Genomic DNA, 18,652 nt, shown 5'->3' on the forward strand with positions numbered 1-18,652 from the left:
TTAGGATGGCACCATTAAAATTAAAGACCTCACCTTGCCTGAATTGATAGGAATAATGGATACTTGTTTTTGCTGTTTGGTAAGAGTACACTTGGTTAATCTAAAAACTGTGACTTCCTAGAAAGTTCCCTCTGGTTGGGAGAATTGAATTAGAGAAGAGAGGTAGGAAAACCATTGTGCAGTTTCTTGCAGTAATCTAGGAGAGGTGTGATGCTCTTGACTAAGTTAATAGTAGTGAGGATGAAAAAGGAGAGTTAAAGGAGTGGCTAAGCACCTGGTTAGTTCTAAAATTGTGAATTCCCTACTTAATGGATTTTTATTGACTCCACTGTGGAATTGATTGTTTTTAGATTCTGTGTAAGGTGGCATTCTAATTTCATTAGTCTCCAAATATATTGCACACTGAATTCTATATAAGAATGTTTCCCTTAGATAGCTAATCATATTTATGGTGTATGATTTTTGAAAGACTTTAGTCAGTGAAAGTGAATTGTAATTCTTCTGTCTTTTCTTAGGTTCCTTTTAATCATCTTTGAAACCCTGTGGTTAATTATATATTTATTTGGGTCTGTGGCTTTCTAGCCCTTGACTGTCGGATTTATTTAGACTTTGAAGACCCTCTGTGTCATCTTAAACATATACATTCTTTTACTTCTTTATAGATAACCTGGCTAGAAGGCCATTCGTTGGCACAGACAGTATTCACGTGCCTTTACATTCATAATCCAGACTTTATAGAAGATCCTGCCATGAAAGCTTTTGCTCTGGGAATTCTGAAAATCTGTGACATTGCAAGGGAAAAAGTAAATAAAGCTGCTGTTTTTGAAGAGGTAAGATTTTGTAATAATAAGAATTCCTGAAACTCATTGATCACTTTATTTATTGTAATGTATTTAAATGATTATATGATACATGTTTTTATTGATACATGTAGTTAAAAACAGTTTTTAAAAGTGATGCTATGCTGTTTACAGATATATTGACTGAAAGAATCCAGTTCGAAGAAAAAACTTTCATCTTAGTATATGTTCGTTCTGTTGGTACCATTCATTGAGTATCCATTATGTGCTGAGAGAGTACTTTGCTCTGAATATTATGGGGATTCACAAAGACTATGAAGACACAGCCTCAAGTCTCTTAAAAATTATAACACAGAAGTGTTGTACTTTCAGTTTTTGGGTAATAGGGAGCTAAGGAAAACAAAGGTATGAAAAATATTTCAGGATATAAATATTTTCTTCCAGTTTATACTAAGTACCTTGCCCTTAGGAAGTGTTTTAAGTTTTAGACATAGAAAGATTTTTTTTCTCCTTATGAGAAATTTTATGGAGAAATGTGATAGTATTTAAAATTATTGATACAAAAATTATTTTTTTAATTCTTCCTTTTGTTGAAACTTCTGTTTCTTTTTAACACTGTTACTAATCCAAAATAAATATTTTAGTCTCCTACAGTGGTTCAGTGTATACAATGTATAGCTTTTCTAAATTTATATATGTGAGAATAATTAAATATATAGCTAATATGATCACATTTAAATATATGGCTTGTGAGTTGTCTATGAAATACTGCCTACTTTTATACACTTATTTGTGACTTAACTACCTATTTTAATTGCTGTGGGTATCATTATGGAATATCTTACCCATTTGAGTGAAAATTTTAAAAAGATTAAGTTAATGAGAAGAGATACACAAATTATTAAATACTTACATTCTCAACGTATGCCCAAAAGGACATCAAAAATCCTAGTCCTAGGGCAGAGAAAGGATTCATTTAGCAAATAGTACTCGGACAGTTGGTTAGCACCCTTGAGAATTAACTTATCATCATTTTATATCTGCCTTAATCTTTTGGGTTGTTGTAACAACAGAAGTTTATTTCTCATATTTCTGGAGGTTAAGAAGTCCACAATCAAGGCACCAGCGGCTCCAGTGTCTGGTGAAGGCCTGACTACTGGTTCATAGTTGGCCATCTTTTCACTGTGTCCTCACATGGCAGAAAGCGTAAGGGAGATCTCTGGGATCTCTTTTACAAGGGCACTGGTCCCATTCATAGGGCTCTACTCTCATGGCCTGATCATCTCTCAGAAGGCGCCCCACCACCAGATACCATCACATTGGGTGTTAGGACTTAACAGGAATTTTGGAGGGACACAAACATTCAGCCTATAACAACATCTAAATAATTGCAGATCAATGAAATATTTTAAGTGTAAAAAGTTGTTAAAAGTCAGAAAATAGTTTACAGAAAATAAAATGGCCTTTAAACATGAGAAAAGATACATAAGAGAAATGTAGAATAAAACTGAGGTGCCTTTTTTTACCCATTATTGGCAAAGATTAGAAATTTCTTATACTGTGTCGATGAGGGTGAGAAACAGGTACTCTCATGTGCTGTGTGTGTGAGAGAGAGATGAACAGTCATCATTTCTCTCTTTTTAAGAAAACCTTTTTATTTGGAAATAATTTCAAATTATCAGAAGTTATAGTAACCACACAAAGAACACCATATATCTCTCACCTTGATTCAGCTGCTATTAATGAATTGTTCCAATTGAATTACTTCTTCAGTTTCTGTTGTGTATGAATACACATGTTTATGTATTTTTTCCCCCGAACCGTTGGAGACTAAGTTGCATACGTTTTGAAGTTCTCCCTCCAAACATCTCTCAGTGTGCATCTCCTAAGAAAGAAGCACTTTCATACACAGCTACAGCACAGTTATCAACTTCAGTGAATCTGTAATAACAGTCCATTCTCTGTATTCTGTTCCTGTCAGGTGACCCAGCATTGTCCTTCTTAGCATTTTTACCCTATACTACGGGTTCCAGTCTAGGATCATGTCCTGCATTTGGTTGCCTATCTTTTTAGTCTCTTTAATCCACAGAAGTTCCTCAGCCTTTTTTTTTTTTTCTCCATACCATGGATAATTTTGGAGAACACAGGCCTCTCCTGGTTTGCCTTTTTTCATGGAATGTTCCTCACTTAGGATTTGTGTGTTTTTCCTCATGATTACATTTAGATTAAGCAATCCTGGCTGGAATACAACAAAATAATATTGTGTCTTCCTTCCGGTGCCACAGCTGAGGTATACAGTGTCCATCGGCCTCCTCAGTGGTGATGTTATTTTGTTCCAAGGTGTTTTCTGATTACTGTATGGTTAGTTTTTAGCCTGGCATATAATAAGCAATCTGTAGGGAAGCTCTTTAAAATCATGGAAATATCCTGCTCATTAAAACCTATCCCCTAGATTTAGCATCCATCAATACTTGCTTAGTTTAATCTTCACTGTAAAATGATGATTTTCTAAGTTTAGCATGCCCTCCACATTTGTTAGTAAGGACTCAGGTTTCCAGTGTAAGCAAGACTCATGTTTTTATGGTATCATAAATTCACACAACTGTTTTAAAGAACAATTAGTAATATTAGTATAAGTTAAAGTGTGTATGACTTATCTCCGCAGTTTCACTTTTAAGAATTCTACAAATAGATCTGTGCTGTGCACAAAGACTTGTATGCAAGGACATTAATTGTAGTTTTGTTTGTAGTAACTAAGGTCTAGAAACTATCTTAATGTCCATCAACAGGAGACTCATTAAGTGATGCTACCTTCATACAGTTGGGTATTGTGGCCCCTTTACAAAGGAGGTAGGTTTATGTATACAAGTAAGATTAGGTCTCCAAAATAAAGTAAAGTAAGTCAGGTGTAGAAAAGTGTGTAGTAGGTTACTACCATTTTATTTTCTTTTTTTTAAATGGGAGTTATTTATCTTCATAAATAAGATAATTGGAAGATTTTATTTAAGTTTATTTTGAGAGGGAGAGAGAGAAGGGAAGCAAGTGAGAAAGGGATGGAGACAGAATCCCAAGTAGGCTCCGCGCTATTAGCATGGAACCCAATGTGGGGCTCAAACCCACGAACTGTGAGATCACAATCTGAGGCAAAGTCGGACACTTAACCGACTGAGACACCCAGGCACCCCAAGATAACTGGAATCTTGAGGATTGGGATATATACTTTTTTGTGCTGTTGGAATTTTTATTATGTGCCTGGATAAATTTGTTTTAAAATAAATGAAAATGGGGCACCTGGGTGGCTCAGTCAGTTAAGCGTCCAACTCTTGATTTTAGCTCAGGTCATGATCTCACAGTTAGGGAGTTTGAGCCCTACATTGGGCTCTGTGCTGCTGGTGTGGAGCCTGCTTGGGATTCTCTTAAAACCTCTCTCTGTCCCTTCCCTGTGCTCTCTCTCTTTCAAAATAAATAGAAAACTTTAAAATAAATGAAAATAATTTTTTTGTAATATAAATAATTATAATTGAAATTCTGCATATCCTCTGGATGAAGGACTTACAAATGGGAGAAAATGTAAAGGAAAAGACTAATAGGAAAAAGCTGATAAAAAAATTTTTAGAAAAATCTGGATAACAAAAATAACCAAATACTTCTTTATTAGGCTCTCATTCAAATAAAGCATAACACTGAAGCCCAGATGAATAAATGGGCAGTAAAATAAACAACTTACTCTTGGAGGAAGGTAATAAATTGCCATCACATTTTTAAAATTTAGCCTTATGTAATCCAAGAAATACAATTAAAATAAAAAGTAATTAGATCATTTTTCATCTACTAAATATATTTATAAATGAGACCATTCAGTATTGGTAAGGATACAGTGAGTTGGTTTTTATTATAGTGGGAGTGTGCATTAGCACAGGTGAAATTAATTCATCTCTAGAACTCAGCCTTAAATGATTAGAAGCATGGACACTTCATGCCCAATACTTTAATAAGTTTTCAATAGTGAAAGTTGGCATCAACCAAAATGCCACCATTAAGGTTATGCTTGAAGTAAATTATGGATAATTTATTACCATGGATAATTTATTATGGATAATTATAAGTAAATAATTTATAATTTATTATACATAGTGATAGTGAAAATGATGTTTAAAATCATAGGAGAGTATATACTTTTAAACGGTTAGGAAAGTGGCACATAGTGTAAGCAACTGTGTAAAATTAAAAGAAAACTAGGAAGAAATATAAGTAAAATCTCCTGGGCTGAAGAGATTGTTGTTTCTTCTTCTTTTTTTTTAATGTTTGTTTATTTTGAGAGAGTGCTGGGGAGGGGCAGAGAGAGAGATCCCAAGCAGGGTCCACACTCAGCACAGAGCCTGAGGAGGGCTGGATCTCATGACCATGAGATCATGACTTAAACTGAAATTAAGAGTCAAATGCTTAACTGACTGAGCCACCCAAGTGCCCCTATGTTTTGTTTCTATAAACTTTTCAGATTTGCTAGATAGGTTTATCTTGTTTTTAAATTAGAAAAAGAATTGATTGCCTAGTGAAAGTTCTTAAGAGAACTAGTAATGAATAAGTAAGAATGAACTGTAATAAACCAGTCATTTCTTTGTTTGAAATGCTGCTTCTGAAGTTCTAGGTGCTGTTATATTTTGCCCTCAAGATGTGTCTCTGCTTTGGGGGCGCCTGGGTGGCTCAGTCGGTTAAGCCGCCGACAGGCTCAGGTCATGATCTCGCGGTCCGTGAGTTCAAGCCCCGCGTCGGGCTCTGTGCTGACAGCTCAGAGCCTGGAGCCTGTTTCAGATTCTGTGTCTCCCTCTCTCTGACCCTCCCCCGTTCATGCTCTGTCTCTCTCTGTCTCAAAAATAAATAAACGTTAAAAAAAAAAAAAAAAATTAAAAAAAAAAAACAAAAAAAAGATGTGTCTCTGCTTTGTTTTTACTTCTGAACTGGAGACATTTCACTTGTCTAAAGATGTGTCTTTCTTAATATCCTGTGTACATATACAAAATGGGAACCATAGTTCCCCCATCACACCGCTGGTCCACTTGCATTCTACATTCTTGCAAAATGGTATCTACAGGGTTATCTGATTGAATTCTTTTATTTTTACCTTTCAAGTGTCTTGAATCTGGGCATTGCTTTTCCTTCTCTCTCATTGTTCCTGCTTTACTTTGAGCCTTTCTTAGCTTCAGGTTTAGATTCCTTGTGAGTGTCTGTACTCTTCCTTCTGGCCCACTCTTTCCCTCTAGGCCACTCTCCACTTGACCACTAGTTACCTTCTTAAAAGTAGGTAATTTGGTCATATCTGGTTTTGCTCTTTGAAAATTTTTCCTACTATGTGTATTTTAATAAAAGTACTTGTACAAGGGCACCTGGGTGGCTTGGTTGGTTGAGCATCCGACTTCGGCTCAGGTCATGATCTCATGGTTCATAAGTTCGAGCCTGGCATCGGGTTCCGTGCTGACAACTCAGAGCCTGGAGTTTGCTTTGGGTTCTGTGTCTCCCTCTCTCTCTGCTCCTCCTCTGCTTGCACTCTGTCTCTCTCTTTCAAAAACCAAACATTAGAAATAATGTTTAAAAAGTACTTGTACATACTATGCAAAATCAAGTACCCCACAATATGCATAATGAGAAATTATAGTTCTCTGTTTTTTTCCTCATTCCATAATAATATTAAATTTTTTTTAGCTTTTTGCCAGTAGTTAATTCCGTATTTCTGGATAATAGGCGTGTATTCTAATTTCTGGATAAAAACAATTTGAAGTGCTTATTTTTGAGAGAGTGAGAGAACACACATGTGAGCAGGGGAAGGGTAGAGAGTGGGGACAGAGGATCCAAAGCGGGCTCTGAGCTGACAGCAGAGAGCTTGATGCGGGGCTCAAACTCACAAACCCTGAAGTCATGGCCTGAGCTGAAGTTGGAAGCTTGACTGACTGAGCCACCTAGATGCCCCTCGATATTAGCAATTTTTAGCTGGTATGTCAGCACATTTTTAGCATATAACTAGCGTTCACATATTATCCTGTCCTGTATCCAAATAGTAATTCAGTTTTTTGTTAAATCATTAATCAGTGTTGACATTATTGTGATTGTATAAGTACTAATGACAGATGAGCCAAAGTGGTGTAAACGTACATTTCCGTTCTCATACAAATTTTTGTTTTTCTTGAAATGATAACTGCCTCTTGTTTTTTGGTTTGCTTAGTTTTCTGTGTACTTGGTTCTCCCTCTCCCATCATTAGGAAACACATCAGATCGTCTTATCGGTTTATGTATTTTTTGAAATTATCCTCTTTAGCTCCTTTGTTCTCTAGGTTCAGGCTGGATCAGTGCCCTTCTAGGTCCACTGTATAGCTGGGATTCCAGTTTTCTCTTCGCCCTTCTCCTGAGAATTTCATTTCCCTCTCTTTGTTAGATTTCTGGTTACCTGGATTTTATGCCTTTATTATTATTCTTTATTACTTTGGTTGGTGCAGTATTTCCAGTTCCATGGGGAGACGGAGAGGGAATTGTTCTTTGAGAACTTACATGTTTGCAAATGTCTCCCCTACCCTCACACTCGATTGAAAGTTTGGTTGTAATAGATTTCTAGGTTGGAAAATAATTTTCCTCTGAATTTTGAAGGCCTTATTCTACTGACTCTTTTTTTTTTTTTTTTTTTTTTTAACATTTTATTTATTTTTGAGACAGAGAGAGACAGAGCATGAACAGGGGAGGGTCAGCGAGAGGGAGACACAGAATCTGAAACAGGCTCCAGGCTCTGAGCTGTCAGCACAGAGCCCGACGCGGGGCTCAAACTCACGGACCGCGAGATCATGACCTGAGCCGAAGTCGGCCACTTAACCGACTGAGCCACCCAGGCGCCCCATCTACTGACTCTTAATTTCAGTGTTGCCATCCTGATTTTTTATACCCATGTTTTCTCTTTGGAAGCTTTTAGGAGTTTTCTTTCTAATGACTATACCTTAAACTTGGTCATTCCAACCCTTTACTGATCTCAGTTTGAAGGATCCTATTCTCAGACTCCCACCTCTGTTTCTGGGTTGCTTGTATTCTGACTCCTATGGTTCATCTCTACTTGGGCTCCAGTTTATCATATTGTTTTTTTTGTTTGTTCGTTTTTTTGCATTGTATTTATTTATTTTAATTTACCTCCAAGTTAGTTAGCATACAGTGCAACAGTGATTGCAGGAGTAGATTCCTTAATGCCCCTTACCCATTTAGCCCATCCCCCCTCCCGCAACCCCTCCAGTAACCCTCTGTTCTCCATATTTAAGAGTCTCTTGGGGCGCCTCGGTGGCTCAGTTGGTTGAGTGTCCGACTTCAGCTCAGGTCATGATCTCATGGTCCGTGGGTTCGAGCCCTGTGTTGGGCTCTGTGCTGACAGCTCAGAGCCTGGAGCCTGCTTCAGATTCTGTGTCTCCCTCTCTTTCTGCCCCTCCCCCATTCATGCTCTGTCTGTCTCAAAAATAAATAAATATTAAAACATTTTTTTTAAATTAAAAAAAGTCTCTTCTGTTTTGTCCCCCTCCCTGTTTTTATTATTTTTGCTTCCCATATGTTCATCTGTTTTGTATCTTAAAGTCCTTGTATGAGTGAAGTCATATGATATTTGTCTTTCTCTAATTTCGCTTAGCATAATACCCTCTAGTTCCATCCACGTAGTTGCAAATGGCAAGATTTCATTCTTTTTGATTGCTGAGTAATACTCCATTGTATATGTCATATTGTTTTTTTACTGTCATTACCCGTTTGGTCCTACTTTCTGATTTTAAATACCATCTTCCTTCCTTGCAATAACTCCCTTGCCTACACTTGCAGCTCTCTTCCTCTCTTGCCTTATTGGACCTCAATTCTAGTTAAATCCAACCCTCCATCTCCTGTGCCTTTACACTAGCACATCACAGTGTAACTGGAGAAAAATACATTCACACTGATTTCCTACTTTCAGTTCATCACCACTAACTTCAAGTGGGCCATGAGTGCTCCTTAGCAGTCTTACATTTCCCTGGTTCGTTCACCTTCCCTCTCCTCAGGCTTCCAATTTACTCACTTGAAGCAAACCTACCTTCCTGCTGCACTAAATAATGGAAGTAATCTTCTCACCTACCTCCACATGTGCCCTGTGTTCTTTGGCCCTTCCATCCAGATGAACCTTCTCTTCCGTCTAAGGTTGATCCCTTCTGCTTATGTATTAGATCCCATACCCTGTCTTATATTCAAAAATATTGCTCTAGTAATTCTCTCTGTCCCTTGCATAATGAATTTGCCCCTGTACCGGATCATTCCTGTCAGCATGCAAACATGCCTTATCTTCCTCAGTCTTAAAAAAATGCCATTTTTTGGCATACTTCAGCTTCTGCCCCATATCTCAGTTCTTTTCAGCCAGACTTCTTGAATTCACTCGAGTCAGGCTTTGAATGGTATTCCACCAAAGCTTCATTGTCATGGTCACCCAAGACCTCAGTGTTGCTAAACCCGTTGGTTAATGTTTGGTCTTAAACTTGATTGGTCATCAGATTTTTGACATGGAGTCCATCCTTGAAACAAATTATTTTCTTGGCTCTTTTTCCCTGGTTTCCCGCCTCACTGATTGTTCTTGTTTGTCATCTCACTCTTTTTTAAAAAAATTAAAAACAATTTTTTTTTAACATTTATTCATTTTTGAAAGACAGAGACAGAGTGCAAACGGGGGAGGGCTAGAAAGAGAGGGAGACAGAATCCGAAGCAGGCTCCAAGCTCGGAGCTGTCAGCACAGAGCCTGACACAGGGCTCGAACTCATGGACTGCGAGATCATGACCTGAGCCGAAGTCAGCCGCCCAACCAACTGAGCCACCCAGGAGCCCCTAAATTTTTTTTAATGTTTATTTATTTTTGAGAGGTCGACAGCACAAATGAGGGAGAGGCAGAGAGAGAGGGAGACACAGAATCCAAAGCAGGCTACAGGCTCCAAGCTGTCAGCACAGAGCCTGACATGGGGCTTGAACGCACGAACCATGAGATCATGACCTGAGCCAAAGTCAGACGTTTAACCAACTGAGCCATTCAGGTGCCCCGGTTTGTCATCTCATTCTTTAGGCCAGCACTGTCCAATAGATAACAGAATACAAGCCATTTATATCATTTAAAATGTTGTAGTAGCTTATCGGTGGAATTAATTTTGGAACGTTTTATTAGTCCAATATATCTAAAATAATATTCCAGTATATAATTATTTAAAAAACATTAATGAAACATAAAATTGCATTTTTTGGTACCAAGTATTCCAAGTGTGGTATGTATGTTACACTCACAGCACATCTCAGTTTGAACCATCCACATTTGAAGCACTCACTACTTGACTGGTTGTGTGATGGCCATATTGGACAGCACAGTCTAAATATTGGTGTGGCTCAGGCTCCATCTTTACACCTCTGTCTGTACTCACTTCCCTGATGACCTCGTGCAGTTTCATAGTCTTAAATTCTGTCTCTACTAATTAAGCCTAAGTTTGTATCCTCAGCCTAGACTTTAGACTTCCCTAAATCTCAGACTTCTATGTGCTTACTGCCTGTTCTGCATTCTCCATTTAGATGTCTGTCTCAGAGTACGTTTCCAAAATGGAGTTGCTGATTTCCCCCTTGCCTCCTAACTACTTCTTTCTGTAGTCTTCTCAATCTCAGCAAATGGAGCTCCGTTCTTCTCGTGTAGAACAAAAATCCTGCAGTCATCCTTGATTCTTCTCTTTCTCTCATTCCCCACAGATAAACCCTCAGGAAGTCCTGTGAACCAAAGGCTGTCAAACTACAGCCTGCAGACCAACCTACCCTGTTGCCTTTGTTTTTTATGGCTCTTGAGCTAAGAACGGTTTCTGCGTTTTAAAGAGTTATATAAGTACCTACATAATATTCTCCACTTTACCACTTGGCCTGCAATGGATAAAATATATATTATCTGGCTCTGTAAGAAATAGTTTGCCTGTCTTTGACTGATACTATCTATTTGTTAGCATGTGCCAGGTGCTGCTGGGTGTTAATGCACCTTAATGACAGGCATATATTGCCTTGCTTATGTAGGGTGAGGGTGGAGGCAGACTAAGAGCTCCTTCCTTAAACATCAGCTTCTTCTGATGCCATACCTCAGTCTACAAAGGTGTCTGATACCTCTAATTTTTTTTTTTTTTTAATGTTTGTTTATTTTTGAGAGAGAAAAATAGAGCCCCCATGCAAGCAGGGAGGGGCAGAGGGAGACAGAGGATCCCAAGCAAGCTCTGCACTGACAACAGCAATCCTAATGTAGGATTTGAACTCAAACTGTGAGGTCATGGGCTGAGCCAAAGTCAGACACTCAACCAACTGAGCCATCCAGGAACTCTGAATTCTTGAAAGTTTTCTTTGTCTTTACTTCCGAGTGGCATTGGTTTAGCTTTTTTCACTCACATAAGTCAGTTACTTTTTGTCCATTACTTTGCATCTTCCAAAAATTGTCTTATGCATTTTGTCTCTTGTCCTCCATTCTCTTTGTCCTTTGGGATTCAAACTTGTAATTCCTATAGTGTCATTGTTAGTATGATTTTAAGAGGTATAGTAGAAGTCAGCATTTAACCAGAAGTTCACCCTTTCTGCTGCCTACATGATAAAAGTCAAAAACCTCTTAGAGTAACGCTGTCCGTGAGCCAGGCCTAACTTTATTACTCATCTTTTTTGTTGTTTTATTGAGTTATATTTGACATACAGTGTTGTGGACGTTTAAGGTGTAGCGCACATTGATATGATGCATTTATATTGCTGTATAATTGCCATAGCTCACACCTGTTGCATCACATAATGATCATTTCTGTTAGTGCTGGGAACGGTTAAAATCTAGTCTCTTAGCACATTTAGTGTTTATAATAGAGTTTTGTTGTTTATAATCTGTGCTTGTGTTAGGTCCAGGACTTACTGCCTAGTTGTCAATATGTACCCTGAACACCTCTCCCATTTCCTCACCCTCCAGTTCCTGGCAACTGCCATTTTATTCTTTTACTCACCATTTTACTAGCTTTTATAATTTTGGTTTTCTTAGTTAGATTCCACCGTAAGAGGTAACATATAGTGTTTGTTTTTCTGTCTCTGACTTACTCATGTGGTATGGTATTCTCCAGGTCTATGTTGTTGCAAATGGCAGGATTTCCTTTTTTCTATGGCTGAGTAGAATTCCATTGTCTATACATACATACATACATACATACATACATACATACCACATCTTTATCCATTCATGCATTGGTGGACACTTAGGTTGTTTTTGTGTCTTGGCTGTTGTGAATAGTACTGCAGTAACATGGGAGCCATGTAGGTCTCTTCGTTATCTGCTTTCATTTCTTTTTGATCTATACCTAGAATTGGGATTGTTGGATCATAGGGTAGGTCTTTTTTTTTTTTTTTTTTTTAGGGTAGTTCTATTTTAATTTTTTGACGAACCTCCATACTGTTCTCCATAGTGGCTGAACTAGTTTACAATCCCACCAACAGTGCACAAGGATTCTCTTTCTCCACATCCTCACCGACACTTGTCATCTCTTGCCTTCTTGATGATCACTCTTACATTGTCATTTCATTGTGGTATTCATTACTCCTCTTCCTTCTCCCTGTGGCATATTGTTGTTCAGCTGCTCCTGAGTACGCTATTCTCTCATTATCCCATGCCTGTGCACAGTATGCTCCTTCTGGCTCTTACGTCTTTTCTCCTTACCTATTTAGGGAAAAGTCCTATTTATCTTTAGGCTTGGATCCCACTCTCCTGACTTGCCCATACAGATTTCAGTTTTCTTCTCTGCTCTTCTTAGCACATTCTTCTATTACAGCTGGTGTCTGCGTACTGGCTTGCATGGAACAGTCTTACTTGGCACCTTTTATCCTGTATGGTTATTAATAGCATCCCTTTTTACTCTCAATAGTGTGCCAGTTTGAATAATGAATGCATGTATGGCCCACTCCTTCTGTCATTTTCTTTGATTATGGATGTAATGTTTGAAGGTAACTCCTGCTTCATTTTGTAAACTTGAAAATCTGAGATGGTCTCAGCTTAGGATGATGGAGCTGAAAGATTACTTCTGGAATTCCTGTTATTTGGCATGCTAGAAGTGTGTATCACTTAAGTCACTGTAGTTGGATTTTTGTCTTATTTGCAGCCAAACATATTTCTAATACAAAAATAAACTATAAAAGTTGGTTTGGGGCGCCTGGGTGGCTCAGTTGGTTAAGCATCTGACTTTGGCTCAGGTTATGATCTCACGGTTTGTGGGTTCGAGCCCCATGTTAGGCTCTGTGCTGACAGCTTGGAGCCTGGAGCCTGTTTCAGATTCTGTGTCTCCCTCTCTGTCTGTTCCTCCCCTGCTCAAGCTCTGTCTCTCTCTCTCTCTCTCTCTCAAAAATAAATATTAAAAACAATTTTTTTTTAAAGTTCTGGTTTGCCTGGTAAAGAGTAAATGCTATTACCCATTTGGTGTATATTTCCTCACATACTTCCTAATAATATGTATACATGTGTATTTTATTTAACGTGATGAAATTATATAAACTGCAACTTTTTCCCACAGACAATAGAAAATAGATTTCTATACCTACCAACACATGTAGGTGGAGAGCTACCTCATTGTTTTTTATTAGCTGCATAACATCATGTTAAGAGTACAGGTTTTGAATAATTATCTGTGGCATGAATCATTAAAGGATGCTAAAACTAGTGAACAAAAGTATAATGAGCACAGGATTTGTACCTAGCCTCCAAGTATCTTCTGGCAAGATATATATTAATTACAAAGGGAAGTGAGTAGTTTACAGTGAAGAAACGTGGCAGATACCATCTTAGCTAAGTGGCCAGACTTAATATCACCAACAATAGGACAGGTCAACATGTACCTCCAGATACAATGCTCCATGAAGAACACAGCATCACTTCTGTGGTATTCCTATCCAATATGACATAAATTGGATTTAATCTTGGGGAGACATAGGCAAACCCATATTGAAGGATGTGCACAGAATAACTTTGGCCTGTACTATTCCAAAATGTCAGGCAGGAAAGATAAGGATGGAGGAAATGCTCCACATTAAAGAGACATGAATTTCCTAATTTGATCATTGTAGTGTGATTATGTAAGAGAGTGATTATTTGTTTTGGAAAAATCACACAAGTATTTATTTATTTTAAGTTTATCTTGAGAGAGAGCATGGGCACGAGCAGGGGAGGGCAGAGAGAGAGAGGGAGAGAGAGAATCCCAAGCAGTTTCCACTGGGAGGCTCAAACACATGAACCGTGAGATCATGACCTGAGCGGAAGTCTGCCGCTTAACTAACTGAGCCACCTAGGCGCCCCCTTACTGAAGGATTTAGAGGTAAAATGGCATCACAGGGTAGGACTTAGTCTCAGATGTTTAAGAAAACAATCTAGAGAATCATAATGCAAATATGGTAAAATGTTATCATTTGAAGAATATCGGAAAGGAATATGGGACTTTGTATTCTGAAATTTTTTCAAAATAAAAGTTTAAAAAGTACAGCCTGCAGGGATTGACGCCACCTAAGTTTGTGTTCTTCCTCTGTCACCTATACACTGTGTGGTGCTTCTATGCCTCAGTGTCCTCATTTATAAAATGTAGTTTGTAATAGTCCCCACCTCAGAGTGTTGTGAGGGTTAGTAAAGTTAATACAATAAAATTTTTAGAAGAGTGCCTGGCATATAGTAAGTACATAATAATGTTATTATTTATTAGTATTCCATTGTATATACAGTAAATTACAAGGCACTTGCTAATGGACATTTAGATTGTTTGAAGTCTTTTTTTTTTTTTTTTTTTTTTTTTAATTTATTTTTGGGACAGAGAGAGACAGAGCATGAACGGGGGAGGGGCAGAGAGAGAGGGAGACACAGAATCGGAAACAGGCTCCAGGCTCAGAGCCATCAGCCCAGAGCCTGACGCGGGGCTCGAACTCACGGACCGCGAGATCGTGACCTGGCTGAAGTCGGATGCTTAACCGACTGCGCCACCCAGGCGCCCCAAGATTGTTTGAAGTCTTGATGTGAATCATCTGTGACCATGTTTTACCCTTCCTTGTAGCCCTAATGTGTTACTCAGTATCTGGTCTGTAGAAGGTACTCAGATTTGGTTGAATGAATCAAATCATTTCAGGAGCCTCTGAAATGATTTTTTAAAGCAATATTAAATTGTAACTGATATATTGCAATTGTTTTAGAAGCGATTGAAAACATTTTTACTTGGTTAGACTATTATATTATTAGCACAGTCAAGATTACTGGTTTAGTTGGAATCGCATTAAGTACTGGTATTGGGTGTTCTGCAGTTATGATTATAAATATTTTATCATTCTAAATTTTCTTGTGGTGCTGCATTGTTTTAAATACTGTGTTTTATAGAACCCTGAATATCCGTGATAACTTTCTGCAACTGTATCTTGGCAGTATTGTAAAGTACAGTAAAGAACATGGGGCTTTGTACCTGTCAAGATGTCTTAATTGTCTCACTGGATAACAGACTCTATAATGGCTATGGTTGTGTTTCGCCATTGTATCCCTGGTTATCTAGTCCATACCAGCCACCATTGTGTCCTCAGAAAATGGTTCAGAAATGGATAAGGAAGGCAAAACTTTCCTTACTAATCTACACTTTCAAGATGCTGAATTCAAAAATACTACCCTTTGATCGCTACCACTTACTTTCTGGCTTCCCCTGCTCCTGCTATCCTTCAGTTCCACAGAGACCTCCCAGATTCCCAGATGCTGCTCCTTTCTCTCTTGTGGCCTCATTTCCATGGTCCGCTGGTGAAATCATTCGTTTTCAGACACCCTTAACTCCCTTGCCCTTCTCATCTCATCATAATGTGTCACTTACATGGCAAAACCCCAACCATCTGTCTACTTGCTGCTTGCACCCAAACAGCAGAAGGCTGCTCGAGAAAACCCACATCTGTGTGTCTATTCTCACTTTAATTTTAGGACTGCAAATCTCAGATGGGCACTCAGCACTAGAGACAGTCCTATCTTTCAACGCTTCTGTGGTAAACTTGGTTTCATAGCCTCTCAGGGACTTCTCCACATCTTTTATCTCTCAAGACCTCCGTTGCCAGTGTCAGCTTACTTTGTACCTTAATGAAATATTTGATGGAATCAGACGTAGGTAGGAGTACCTCATCTTCTCACAACCACACATGCTAGCCTGTATTGGAACCCACATCATCTACCTATTATCTTGTGAAAATACAAGTATCCCTGACAATATAAGCTCAGCTTCCACTTGTGTTCTCCATTCTGTTCCCTCTTGCCTGCTGCAATCATTAACCCGTCTCTGTATTGCATTGTTAGTGTCTCTTTCCCTACTAGATTATTCTTATGGCATATAAACATGCTGTAAATATCAATCAGTTTAAAACAAAATACCACAGTTCCTTTGATCCCATGACTCCTTATATCTACACTGTCATTTCTCTGCTACCCTGTGCAAAAAACTCCTTGAGTGAGCTGTTAATGTTTGCTTATTTTACTTTCTCCTCGTCTCTTCTCACCCTCTTGTACATTTTTTTCTACCACTGCACAGAAACTGGTCTTAACAAGGCCCTTAATGATCTCCATTTTGCTAACTCCATTGTTTATACTCTGCAGCTTTTGACTTCATTTGACACAGTTGACCTCTCTTTGAAATACTTCCTTCTCATCTTCCTGATACAGCTGTCTCTTGGATTTCTTTCTTTCTCATTGGTTAGCACATATCTCATGTTTGCTCCTCTAGATGCTGGAACGCACCTGGGCTCCTGTGTCCCTTCTGCTTCAGTTGATGTCCTCTGGTTCTGCGCCATATTATACCAACTCTGTGCTGATGAAGCCCAAATTTATGTCTCTAGTCCTGATTCCTCCCCTGACTTCCAGACTCACGCAAGTGCCTTCCTGAAATCTTCACTTGGATAACTAAAGAAATCATAAACTTAATCAAAATTGTACTCCATTTCTGCCTTTAAACCTACTCCTCTGAAAGTCTGCCCCCTCTCAGTAAATTGTGCTATCATATACCAGTTGCTCAGACGAAACACCTGAAAATGATCCTTGATTGTGAAGTTTACCTCCTACTCCACATTCGCGTCTTTGGCACATTGTGTAGGCTTTACCTTTTCAATATATCCTGATTTCAACAACCTCTCATCACCTCCAGTTATAATCTCAATCCAAATCGTCGTCAGCTCCTGCTTGTACTGTTGGGTAGTGTCCAGTAACTGGTCTGTCTCCCTGGTTTCACTTTGATTTTTGCCCTTGTTAAATCTACAAGGTTTCAGGAATGATCTTTTAATGGTAGCATCTGCTTATGTAACTCGGTCTGCTTCAGTCCTCCAGTGACTTAGATGAAGTTCTGTTACCAAGGCTAGTATTTATTTACATAGACCTGCGGTATTCTATCATGTGAATGCTTTTCCTTAGATGCAATGATTCCTCTTGGAAAACGTTGCATCGATGGGGCTTACTGGTGTGTTTTGTTTCATCTTCACGGTGTTGGCCTACTTAATTTTTTAAAAATGAGTAACATTCAAAAGTTGGAGGATTTTATGTTAAATTAAGTTTTTGTTCTGAAAAACACTAGTTGTGCCTTCATTACTCAGTAAGATAAGTAGTGGCTGGCTTCCTTCAGATGAAGCATGTCTTCTCCAGTTTGCCACGGTGTCCACCAGTCCCACAAGTATCCCGAGCCGACTTGATCTACCTGTCCTACAGTAGGTCATCATTCAGTTGACAAATATATTTTGAACAGTACTTTGTGCCAAGTACAGTTCTAAGCCCTGGAGATAAAGCAGTGAATACAACAAAGCCTTGATGTCATTGATCATGCATTCCTTGAGACAGACAGTGTGTCACTAAACAAATACATCTCGTCAGGTGTTGGTAAGTTCTATGTAGAAGAGTAAAGCAGGCACAGGGCATGTAGAATGGCAGGGGATGCTGTTTCAAAGAGAATGCACAGTGCAAAGCTCTGTTTTGAGGTTTGACACGGGAACAGAGGCTAGAATACAGTAAATGAAGGGGCTTTGGAGATCTTAGGAAGAAACTCCTTGTAGGGAGGGGTCAGCATGTACAGAGGTCTTGAGAAGAGAACGTGTTTGATGTGTCTGAAGGATAATAAGGCCTGTGTGGCTGCAGTGCAGGGATCGTGGAGAAGAATGGTAGGTAGAAGGAAATGAGGTTGGAGAGGGAAGCTGGGCCACATGGTGATTGATGGAGGGCCTCAGTCTATGTAGGATTTTTGATTTTCCTGTGAGGAGGGAAACAGTTGAAAGGTTTTCAGTAGGAGGTGATGTGAAATGACTTATTTTAAAACAACCCTTTCGGCTTCTGGTGGTGAATAAATTGTAGCAGGGATAAGCATGGAAGGGGGGGGCCCTGTGTGGAGGCAGTTGTGGAAGTGAGAGGCGGTGGTGCCTTCACTAGAGACAGCTGTGAAAGCCGGGAGCTGTGCTTAGATGAGAAATTGGAAGTTTGAGTCTGTCATCTGTTCTGAGGATCTGATACAGAACGTGGGAAAATGAGAGGAATCGAGGTGAAGGTTTTCAGCCAGAGTAACTATGGGTGGGTAGAGGTGCCATTTAGCAATGTGGTAAACACTGGGAGAGATCCTTTTTAGACGTGTAAAACACGAGAATCCTATTTGGTGGCCAAGTAGGGGTAGAGCATAAACTTTACCTAGAGGATAAGCTCACAGCTTTGTAACACAACCTGAGATTTTTAAAAGTCCCAATCCTGTGAGTCCTGTAATAACACTAACAGTTCTTTGAACCCAGGGACATTGATGTTTGTTTGTTTTTCTGTTTGTAACCTATAG

At 38.9% G+C, this 18,652-nt stretch overlaps 1 protein-coding gene across 2 annotated transcripts in view; it reads left to right on the forward strand.

Annotated features, from left to right (window-relative positions):
* Positions 1-18,652, forward strand: part of NAA35 (N-alpha-acetyltransferase 35, NatC auxiliary subunit) — a 91,700-nt gene that overhangs the window by 16,834 nt on the left and 56,214 nt on the right. For both annotated transcript variants that reach the window (XM_042913101.1, XM_042913100.1), the window contains exons 5-6: positions 5-79; positions 663-830. In XM_042913101.1, coding sequence (XP_042769035.1) covers positions 5-79; positions 663-830 — 243 coding nt within the window. The remainder of the gene's footprint in view (positions 1-4; positions 80-662; positions 831-18,652) is intronic.

Source organism: Panthera leo, chromosome D4 (assembly GCF_018350215.1).
Source record: "Panthera leo isolate Ple1 chromosome D4, P.leo_Ple1_pat1.1, whole genome shotgun sequence".
Classification (NCBI taxonomy): Eukaryota; Metazoa; Chordata; class Mammalia; order Carnivora; family Felidae; genus Panthera; species Panthera leo.